The 11,480-nt window shown below is 61.5% G+C and overlaps 1 protein-coding gene across 1 annotated transcript; it reads right to left on the bottom strand.

Annotated features, from left to right (window-relative positions):
- Window positions 1-5: 5 nt before the first annotated feature.
- On the bottom strand, window positions 6-8,529 carry LOC121063367 (serine/threonine-protein kinase WNK3-like; the record flags this gene model as incomplete). Its single annotated transcript, XM_040543788.1, has 16 exons — window positions 8,419-8,529; window positions 7,397-8,278; window positions 6,100-6,272; window positions 5,804-6,024; window positions 5,573-5,730; window positions 5,398-5,486; window positions 5,094-5,313; window positions 4,243-4,435; window positions 4,103-4,158; window positions 3,695-3,980; window positions 3,335-3,394; window positions 2,760-3,046; window positions 2,568-2,684; window positions 1,906-2,119; window positions 236-1,806; window positions 6-155 (listed from the first exon to the last, which is right to left on the bottom strand). Coding segments are annotated over exons 2-16 (4,143 nt in total), but the record flags the coding sequence as incomplete, so codon positions are not given.
- Between the last annotated feature and the right edge of the window lie 2,951 nt (window positions 8,530-11,480).

Genomic DNA, 11,480 nt, shown 5'->3' on the forward strand with positions numbered 1-11,480 from the left:
GGGGGGGAGGTACCTGGTCGGGGTCGCCCCCCCCCGAGGGCGGCGGCGCGTCGCGCCCAATTTTTTAATTTCCGGCTCCACGTTTTCTTGCTGACGGGGTTTTTGAGGCGGGGGCAGTGGAATCGGATCCCAAAATATCCTCCGGGGGGAGCGTCCTGTGGGAATTGGAGAGGGGGCAAGGTGAGGTGACGCCACCCCCCCACCCTCATATCCCCCCCCCCCGGTCCCGACTCACTTTGGGGTCCGGGGACGGCGGCCGGAGGTTGGGGACATCGCGGTGGCCCTCGGGGTAGAGCAGGGTGCGGAGCTGCTGGTCCAGGGTGAGGATGGCCGGGGGGGGCACGGGTGTCACCGCCCCGGGGGGGACATCGGGGGCTTGGGGACCCACGACGGCCTGCTCGGGGCCCTTGGGTTCCTCCGGGTCCTGGGGACCAAGCTCGTCGGGTCCCTTGGGTGCGGCACGGTCCCAAGAGGTGGAGGTGGTTGTCCCCGGTTCTTGGGGGACGCTCAGCTCTTGGGGTGCGGTGGGGATTGTCCCCAAACCGTGGGGGACACCCAGCTCTTGGGGTCCGGGGACAATCATCTCCGGGCCCTTGGGTGCGTCCAGGTCCCAAGTGCTGGGGACAATTGTCCCCAAGCCTTGAGGGACACCCAAATCTTGGGGTCCGGTGGCGATTGTCCCCAAGCCTTGAGGGACACCCAACTCTTGGGGTCTGGTGACGATTGTCCCCAGTCCTTGAGGGACACCCAACTCTTGGGGTTCAGGGACAATCATCTCCAGGCCCTTGGGCGCATCCAGGTCTTGGGGTGCGGTGACGATCGTCTTGGCTCCCTTGGGTGCCGCCGGGTCCCATGCGTTGGTGGCAGTTGTCCCCAGTCCTTGAGGGACACCCAGCTCTTGGGGGTGGGTGGCGGTCACCTCCTGTCCCTTGGGTGCATCCTGGTCCCAAGCACTGGTGACAACTGTCCCCGGTCCTTGGGGGACACCCAAGTCATCGCCGTGGGCTTTGGGGACGATTGTCTCTGGTCCCTTGGGTGCATCCTGCTCCCAAGCTCCAGTGACGATTGTCCCCAAGCCTTGAGGGACACCCAACTCTTGGGGTCCCCTGATGACTGTCCCCAAGCCTTGAGGGACACCCGACTCTTGGGGTCCGGTGACGATTGTCCCCAGTCCTTGGAGGACACCCAGCTCTTGGGGTTTGGGGACAATCGCCTCCTGTCCCTTGGGTGCGTCCAGGTCCCAAGCACCAGTGACAATTGCCCCCAACATTTGAGGGTCACCTAGCTCTTGGGGTGCAGTGACGATCATCTCTGGTCCCTTGGGTGCATCGAGGTCCCAAGCATGGGTGGCCATTGTCACCAGGCCTTGGGGGACAGCTGGTTCTTGGGGTGTGGTGACAACCGGCTCCAGCTCCTGGGGTCTTGTGATGATTGTCCCCAACCCTTGGGGGACATCCAGTTCTTGGTGCCCGGTGACTGTCATCTCCGGTCCCCTGGGTGCGTCCAGCTCTTGGGGTCCGGTGACAATTGTCCCCAAGCCTTGAGGGACACCCAGATCTTGGGGTCCGATGGCAATTGTCCCCGGTCCTTGAGGGACACCCAACTCTTGGGTCCCGGTGACGATTGTCCCCAAGCCTTGGGGGACACCCAACTCTTGGGGTCCGGTGATGGCTGTCCCCAGTCCTTGAGGGACACCCAACTCTTGGGGTCCGTTGACACCCAATGGCATGCCCTGCTCCACGGCCGCATCCTGCTCGGTGCGGGACGTCCCCATCGCCCTCCGTCCATGCGGTGGCCCCCCAGGACCTACATGGGGACACCCCCACGAGAAAGGGGACACCCACCAGGGTCATCCGCTGTTGTCCCCGATACGTCGTCCCCTCCCGCCACCCCGTCACCGCTCACCATGGACCTCCCGGTTGCGGATGGTCTGGTTGATGCAGAACCTCCACCGGCCGATGGGGGACGAGTGGGGGACGCTTTCGCCCTGGGGGGGCCCATGGGGCACCTGGGGGTCCGAGGCGGGGGGGCGGAGGAGCCCCTGCGCCTGCACCACGATGGCCTTCAGCTCCTCCACGAACTTCTCCCGCTCAGCCTCCAGCACGAAGTTGTCCTCAACCTGGAGGGGAGGATGCAAAGGATTTTTTTTGGGGGGGGAATTGTTTTTTTTTTTGAGGTATTTTATGAGGTTTTGAGGGGGTTTGGGGAGGTTTTGAGGGATTTGGGGAGGCTTTGAGGAGGTTTGGGGTGGTTCGGGAGGGGTTTGGAAGGGATTTGGGGAGGTTTTGAAGGGGTTTGGGGAGGTTTTGAGAGGTTTGGAGGAGATTTTGAGGAGGTTTGGTGTGCTTTAGGGGAGGTTTGGAAAGGTTTGGGGATGTTTTGAGGGATTTTGGAGAAGTTTGAGAGGGTTTGGGGAGGTTTTGAGGGGGTTTGGGGAGGCTTTGAAGGGTTTGGGGAGGCTTTGAGGGATTTGGGGAGGCTTTGAGGGGTTCTGGGGATTTAGGTGGGATTTTGGGGTGATTTTTGGAGGAAGGTCGAGGGTTTTTTTGGGGTTCCGGGGGGGTCACCATGTAGTCGGCGATGTCCTCGGGGGCGTCCCCGTCGGCATCGAACTTGAAGGTCACCATCTTGCTGTCGTGCGTCTCCAGCTGGCACTCCACCGTGTTGTCCCCCGGGGACGAGACCTAGGGCAGGGGCACGGGCACAGTGCCGGGGTGTCCCCGTGTCCCCCCCGCCCTGTCCCATGTCCCCACACTGACCTGTAGGACGGTGAGCTGGAAGCGGGCGCCCTTGTCCGGCCGTGGGCAGGAGGCTCGGCGCTGCCGGCTGCGGTCGGGTTTGGCGGCGGTGGAGTCGGGGACGCCGGGGACGTCCCGTGGGGTGGCCTCTGTTGGTGGCATCGCTGGGGCTGGTGGCATTGCTGGGGTTGGTGGCATCGCGGTGGTTGGTGGCATCGCTGGGACTGGTGGCATCCCTTGACCTGGTGGCAACGCTTGACCTGATGGCATCCCTGGAGCTGGTGACATCCCTGGGGCTGGTGACATCCCTGGGGCTGGTGAAATCCCTTGACCCGGTGGCATCCCTTGACCTGGTGGCATCTCAGGAGCCAAGTGAATCCCTGGAGCTGGTGACATCCCTGGGGCTGGTGGCAACCCTGGGGCTGGTGGCATCCCTTGACCTGGTGGCATCCCTTGACCCAGTGGCATCTCAGGAGCTGGTAGCATCCCTGGGGCTGATGGCAGTCCTGGGGCTGGTGGCATCCTTGGGACTGGTGGCATCTCAGGAGCCAACTGAATCCCTGGAGCTGGTGACATCCCTGGGGCTGGTGGCATCCCTTGACCCGTTGGCATCCCTTGACCTGGTGGCATCTCAGGAGCCATCTGAATCCCTGGAGCTGGTGGCATCCCTTGACCCGGTGGCATCCCTGGGGCTGGTGGCATCACCAGAGCTTGTGGCATCCCTGTGGCCATCTGTGGCTGCATGCCAGGGACCAGCTGAGATGACATCTCAGGAGCCGGTGGCACCCCTGGGACCGGTGGCATCCCTTGGATCAATGGCATTCCTGGAGCTGGTGACATCCCTGGGGCTGGTGGCACCCCCGGGGCTGGTGGCATCCCTTGACCCGGTGGCATCCCTTGACCTGGTGGCATCCCTGGGGCTGGTGGCATCCCTGGGGCTGGTGGCATCCCTTGACCTGGTGGCATCCCTGGGGCTGGTGGCATCACCAGAGCTTGTGGCATCCCTGGAGCCGGTGGCATCCCCATCACTGTCCCTGGTGCACCGGGAGCCGTCTGGACCCTCGCTGCCCCTGCCACCGGTGTCACTGCTTGGCCAGCGTCCCCCCTGACACCGGTGACGGGGCCACCAGGCCGGCTCTGCCCATCCACGTTGGTGGCCTCCAGCTGGGACGAGGCTGGTGGCACGGGTGGTGGTGGCACTGTGGGGACATCCGGCGCCATCCCCTCCGTGCCAAAGGGGACCTGTGGGACAAGAGGCAGCGGTGGCTTCATTGGCTTCAAGGGGATAAGGTTGAGTCAAGGGGACAAGGTTGGGTCACGGGGACAAGGTTGGGGGACCATGGGTGTCCTCAGGAGCCACCTACCCCCTGGTAGCACCCGGTGGCCTCCGATCCAGCACTGTTCTCCAAGAGGACATCAGCTGTGGACCAAGCAGCGTTGGGCAAATTTTGGGGTCCACCACGATGGGGACAGAGTTGGGGACAATGTGGGGGGGGTCTCTCACCAGTGGCGGGGGTCTGCTGCCGCAGGAGCTGCTGCCGGACGTGCTGGTCCACCTCGGTGTCCTCGCTTTCGGGGACGGTCCCCCGGCCCTCCGCCTGCTTCCTCTCCCGCGTCTTCCTCACCAGCGCCAGGCGGTCCCGGATGGATTTGGCGACGGCTTTGGAGTCGCTCTCATGGAAGAAGCCGGATTTCACCTGGTGGGGGAGAACGGGGAGGCCGTGGGGAGCGGAGCATGGTGGGCTTGGAGTATGATTGGCTTTGGGGGGGTTCTACGCGAGTTTGAGGGGGCAACCGTTGGGTTCCTTGATGATCTTGGAGGTTCATTGACTTTTGGGGGGGTTGGGATGAGTTAGAGGGGTCAACCTTGGAGGTTCATTGACTTTTGGGGGTTCAGGATGACTTAGAGGAGTCAACCACAAGGTTCATTGATGATCTTGGAGGATCATTGCCTTTTAGGGGTTTCAGGATGAGTTATAGGGGTCAACTGTTGGGTTCACAAGCCAGTTGGGAAGATCGTTGATTTTTTTGGGGGGGTTAAGTTGAGTTTCAGGGACCAACCGTAGGGTTCATAGTAAATTTGGAGCTTCAATGACTTTGTGAGGACCTCAGCAACGAATTCGAGAGGTCAACCATGGTGAATTTGGAGGTTCATTGACTTTGTGGGGGTTCAAGATGAGTTAGAGGGGTCAACCATAGGGCTCATAGGTGAACTGGGAGGAGCCCTGATTTGAGGAGCCAACCATCACATTCACAGTGAACTTGGAGGTTCATTGAGTTTTTGGGGTGGTTCAAGAGCCAACCTCAGAGGAGTTTCAGCCTCAGAACCTCATCCCCGCGCCCTGTGCCACTCACCATCTCGTAGGCCACCTCCTCGGGGACATCGGACTCCAGGTTGAAGCTAAACTCGATGGCCTCGTTGTCCTTGTGCTTCCCCTTCAGTTTCTTGGGGTCCTCCACCCAGAGGCGCAGCGCCAGGGAGGAGTCGAGGCCCCCGTCCTCCTCCGCCAGCTCCACCCGCAGCCCCGTGTCCTCCGCGAAGAACGCGTGGTTCAGCAGGTCCCGGATGGAGAGCCTGCGAGCCAAGGCACGGTCAGACACGGGGTGGGCCACGGGGTGGGATACAGGGGGGTCCCCGTGGGTTCCCCGATTCTCCCACCTCTCCGCCTTGTTCTGCCGGATGCAGCCCTCGATGATCTCCTTCACGTCTGGGTCCGTCACCTTGTTGAAGCTGGCTGGCTTGATGCCCTACAAGCGGAGGAACCCCCGGGTGATGCCACCACCGCCACCCCGGTGCAAGGCGTGGGGACGCGCCGCCGCGGCCGAGCACCCACGCTGGTGACTTTGCGGTAGATCTGGGCGGCGTTTTGGCACTCGGAGTAGGGGTACTCGGAGGTGCCCATCTCCAGCATGCACATCCCGAAGGCGTAGACGTCCACCGATTCGTCGTAGCGTTCCTCGTACATCTCCGGCGCCATGAACTCCGGCGTCCCTGGGGGGCAAACGGGCCACCGTCAGCCGTTGACCGTTGGCCAACGGGCGGGCACCGGCACGGCGCGGCTTACCGATGACGCTCTTGGCGAAGGAGGTGCGCATGAGGGTGGCCAAGCCGAGGTCGCCGATCTTGACGGAGCCCGTGGGGCCGGTGATGAAGATGTTGTCGCACTTGAGGTCCCGGTGGATGATAGGCGGGGTGCGGGTGTGGAGGAAGTGGAGACCCTTCAGGATCTGCCGGCACCAGCTCCGCAGCACCTTGGGCTTCATCACCTTGAACCTCTTGAGGTACCTGCAGGCGGGACGGGGCGACTCGTCCTGCTGCGTGCCGCCACCCCGAAGCGCCGCCCTCCCACCGCCGACTCACGTCTTGAGGGTGCCCGACGTCATCAGCTCGGTGACGAGGACGATGCACTTCTTGCCCTTCAGCGTGGACTCCCACGAGTCGTAGAAGCGGACGATGTTGGGGTGCTGCAGCCCCTTCAGCATCTCCGCCTCCTCCTTGAACCTCTGCTGCTCCACCTTGGTCAGCTTGCGGTCCTGGGGAGGGGGCGAGGGGGGGTTATGCCACGGAAAGGGGGGCTCACCATTGGTTTGGGGAGAGGGAAGATGGATTTAAGGCTTTCACAGATTAATTTTGTAAGGTGGTTGAGGAACGCGACAGGGACAACGAGCCAAAGAGCTTAAGTAATGAATTTAGTGGGTAAATGGGCAAACTGAGGCTTTGACGACAAATTTTGGGGGTTATTGGAAGGGTACCTTGTAAATCGGGGTGTCAGCAACGAATTTGAAGAACAAAATGATGGATAAATTGAGAAGTTTGAGGGCTTTGATGAAAGGATCTATGAGTTTTTAGGGCATAATTACAAGGCTGATCGGTGAATTTGGAGATTGTTGACTTTCGGAGGGTTCAAGATGACGTTGAGGGGCCAACTGTAGGGTTCGTTGTTCAATTTGGAGGTTCACTGACCTTGGTGGGGCTCGCTGATGAGTTTTTGGGGCCAACTATAGGTGAATTTGGAGGACTGTTGACTCCAGGGGTGTTTGAGATGAATTTGAGGGGCCACCCGTAGGGTTGATTAGTGAATTTAGAGGTTCGTTGGCTCTGGAGGGATCACTGACGAGGTCGAGGGGCCAAACTTGGGGTTCATCGGTGAACTGGGAGGTTCACTGACTACGGGGGGGTCCCCCTGAGGAATCTGAGGGGCCAACTTCAGAGGTTTGCTGGTTTCGGGGGGCGATTCAAGCGGAGTTTGAGGGGCCAACTGTAGGGTTCATGGTCAATTTGGAGAATCGTTGATTTTAGGGGAGATTTAAGATGAGTTTGAGGGGCCAAATGTAGGGTTCATTGTTCAGTTTGGAGAATTGTTGATTTTGGGGCTGTTCAAGATGATTTTGAGGGACCAACTGTAGGGTTTGTGGCCAATTTTGGAGGTTCCTGGACGTCAGGAGGGGGAGTCAAGATGAATTTGAGGACCCAAACATTGGCTTCATGGGGAAGTCGGAGGATCATTGCCTCCAGCAAAGGTTTCGCTGACAAAGCCACCAAATCAGCGGGCGCATCGTTAACGACGCAACGGCTTAACGAAGGACCAAGGGCATCGGCGACGCCGTGCACCCAACCGTGTCCCCCCCCCGCACCTGGCCACCCCGCGGGACCTCACCTGGAGCTCGCACCAGGCCACCTCCACCCAGGTGTCGGTGTCGAAGCCCTTGAAAACCGTCTTGAAGGCCCCCCGGCCCAGCTCGATGTCGAACTTGAGGAAGCGGCCGCCGGGCGAGGTGGCCACGGCCTTCATCTCCGCCTCCTCCTCGATCTCCTGCTTGGCCTTCTCCCGGCCGCCGGCGTCGCCGCGGCCGTCGGACGGGGACGCCCGCTCGTCCTCCACCATCTCCACGCTCTTCCGGACGAACCGCGTCTTCTCCGGCGCGTTGGGGGGCTCCTCCAGGGGGGTCCCGTGGGGCTTCTCGGGGTCCCCGGTGCTGCCGGGGTCCCCCGAGTCGGTGGCCATGGTGGCCCCAAGGCGGTGCCTACGTCGCGGCGGGGACGTCCCCGATGGGGACAGCGATGAGTTGAGGTGGCCCCCCCAGTCCGAAATGTGATGGTTGAGCAGAGGGGGTGTCCCCGAGGGTGACAACAATGAGTTGGGTGCCCCCCCAAAGGTGGTGGGCGCACGGAGGGGTGTCCCCAAAGGGGACAGCAATGAGTTCAGGTGTTGCTCCCCGCCCCCACCAGAAGGGATGTCCCCAAGGGGTGACAACGATGAACCAAGGTGTCCCCAACGGTGACGGTGATGACCAGGGGTGTCCCCCCCCCGAAAGAAGGATGTCCCCCCCCCGAAAGAAGGATGTCCCCAGTAGTGCCCATGATGAGTTGATGTGTGTCGTCCCCCCCCCCAAAAAAAAAAAGGAGAAATGTCCTGAGGGGTAACAATGATGAGTTGGGGTGTCCCCCCCTCAAAAGGATGTCCCCAGCGGTGACAATAATGATTTGGGACGCCCCCCCCCCCCAAGAGAAGGATGTCCCCAAGGGTGACAATGATGAGCTGTGATGCCCCCTCCCCCAAAAGAAGGATGCCCCCAAGGATGACAATGATGACCAAGGATGCCCCCCCCCCCTCAAAGAAAGATGTCCCCAAGGGTGACAGTGATGACCAAGGATGCCCCCAAGGATGACAATGATGACCAAGGATGCCCCCCCCCAAAGAAAGATGTCCCCAAGGGTGACAGTGATGACCAGAAATGTCCCCCCCAAAAGAAGGATGCCCCCAAGGGTGACAACGATGAGTTGGGATGCCCCCCCTCAAAGAAAGATGTCCCCAAGGGTGACAGTGATGACCAAGGATGCCCCCCCCCCTCAAAGAAAGATGTCCCCAAGGGTGACAGTGATGACCAGAGATGCCCCCCCCCAAAAAAAGGATGTCCTCAAAGGTGACAATGATGATTTGGGATGTCCCCCCCCCAAAGAAAGCTGTCCCCAAGGATGACAACGATGACCACGGATGCCCCCCCCCCTCCCCCCCAGCAGGATGTCCCCAGTGGTGACGATGACGACCAGGCCCCCCCCCCCAGCGGTGGCCGTGCCGGGGGGGCCATGCCGGGGGGGTCACCTGGCGTTGCGGCGTCCAGCGGTGACCTGCCGGTGCGTGGCTGGGGGGGGGGGGGGGGATGTTAATGAGGGTGACTTAACGAGGGTTAATTGGGGTGAAGGTGGGGGGGGCGAGGCCTGGTTTCCCCCCCCCCCCCAGTGCTCCCCGCAGTCCAGGGTGGGGGTGGGAACGTGTCCCCCCCCTCACAGGCCGGCTGCCCGCTTCCTGCCGGGGGAACGCTTCCGGGGCACGGGGATGGGAAGGGGGGGAGCCCCCCCACGCTGCTCTATAGGGGATGCCAGAGGGACCCCCCCCCCCAGAGACCCCCTATAGCCTCTGGGCACCCCCACAGCCCCCCCCCGCCCCCCCCAAAGACCCTGTGCACCCCCACAGCCCCCCCATAGACCCCGTGTGTCCCCATAGCCCCCCCCAGCCCCCTATAGACCTCCTATGGACACTCGGCGTCCCCGTAGACTCCTATAGCCCCCCCACGGCCCCCTATAGACCCTGTGCACCCACATAGACCCCCCCCCCGGCACCTCCTATAGCCACCGTGTGCTCCCCTATACCCTCCCCCAGCCCCTGCACATCCCTGTAGCCCCTATAGCCCCTATAGTCACTGTGCAGCCCTGTATCACCCCAGCATGCCCCTATAGCCCCCCTATAGCCCCCCATAGCCCCTGTGCATCCCTGTAGCCCCTGGATACCCCCTATGGCCCCCTATAGCCCCCGTGCACCCACACAGATCCCCACCGCCTATAGCCCCTGTGCACCCCCTAGAGGCCCCATAGGTGCTATAGCGCTTGTGTACCTACTATACCCCCCATAGTACATATATCCCCTATAGAACCTATACCTTGTATAGCTCCTATGCACAAACTATAGAACCCATAGCTCCTATAGTGCCTGTGCCCTTCCTGTACCACCTACAGAACCTCTACCCCCATAGAACCTATAGACCCTGTAGCCCCTATAGCCCCCAGGCGCCCACTATCCCCCCATAGAACCCATAGCCCCTCTGTACCCTGTATATCCCCTATAGAATCTACAGCCCCTACAGCCCCTCTGCGCCCTTATATAGCCCCTATAGAACCTATGCCCCCTGCGCACCCCTATATCCTGTAGAGAACCTACAGCCCCTTTAACCCCTAGAGAACCTATAGCCTCTTTGCACCCCTATAAACCCGCTACAGCCCCTATAACTCCTACAGTCTGTCTGTACTCCTATATACCCCCTATAACCCCTATACTCCCCATAGTACCTATAGCCCCTATAGAACCTATAGCCCCTATAAGTCCTACACTCCCTCTGTACCCCTATATAACCTACAGCCCCTACACCTCCCATAGCCCCTATAGCCCCCTGCACCCCTATACCCCCATATAGAACCTATAGCCCATGTACCTCCTATAGACCTATAGCTCATATAGAACCTATGGCCCCTACAGCCCCTCTATACTCCCTATACCCCCTACAGAAACTATAGACCCTATACCTCCTATAGAACCTACAGCTCCTATAGCCCCAAATAGCCCTTCTGTACCCCTATATACCCACCATAGCCCCTGTAGAACCTACACAACCTATAGTCCCTATACTCCCTACAGCCCCTCTGTACCCCCTATAGTCCCTATAGAACCTACCGCCCTTATAGTCCCCCTGTACCCCTATATACTCCGTGTAGCCCCTGTAGAACCTACAGTCCCCAGGGAACCTATAGAACCTACAGCCCCTCCGTGCCCCTGTATACCCCCTATAGAATCTATAGACCCTATACCTCCTATAGAACCTATAGCTCCTACAGATCCTATAGCCCCTACAGCCCCTCTGTAACCCTATATGCCCCCTATAGCCCCTATAGAACCTATAGCCCCTATGGAATCTATAGCTTTTGTAGCTCCTATAGCCCCTCCGTGCCCCTATATACCCCCTATACCCCCTATAGAATCTGCAGACCCTATACCTCCTACCGAACCTATAGATCCCACAGATCCAATAGCCCCTACAGCCCCTCTGTGCCCCTATATACCCCCTACAGCCCCTATAGAACCTACAGAGCCTACACCTCCCATAGCTCCTACAGCCCCTATATAGCCCCTATAGAACCTATACCCCCCCGCCCCCCCCCACCCCCCATAGAACCCCCACCCCTTATACCCCCCCCCGCCCCCCCAACCTCTCCCCCCCCCCCGCTCACCGGGGTCACGTGCCGCCCCCGCGCGGGCGCTGCCGGGAGCTGTAGTCCGCCCCGACCGCCGCCATCTTGCGCCGGGCCCCGCCCCCCCTCCCCCCTCCCCTCCCCCCCCGTTCCCCGATCGATCGCTCCGCGCTCGGCTAGCCGGGTCTAGCCACCCCCCGTCGCCGCCCGGGCCCGATCGATAGCTCGGCGCTCGGCCTGCCAGGCCCGATCGGCAGCTCGGCGCTCGGCTCGCCGCGCCTGGCCCGTTGGCTCTGCCGGGGGGCCCGATCGGCGGCTCGGCGCTCGACTCGTCGGGCCTGGCGGCGGGCGGCCATGGCGGCGGGTGGCGGCGCGGCGCTGTTCGCGGAGGGGGTGCGCGCCGTGCTGGGGGGATGGGCCGCGCTGCAGGTGGGCGGGGCCTCGGGGGGGCGGGGCCCGAGGGTGGGCGGGGCCTGAGGGGGCTGGGGGGAGAGGGGAGG

Source organism: Cygnus olor, unplaced genomic scaffold (genome assembly GCF_009769625.2).
Source record: "Cygnus olor isolate bCygOlo1 unplaced genomic scaffold, bCygOlo1.pri.v2 scaffold_228_ctg1, whole genome shotgun sequence".
Taxonomy (NCBI): domain Eukaryota; kingdom Metazoa; phylum Chordata; class Aves; order Anseriformes; family Anatidae; genus Cygnus; species Cygnus olor.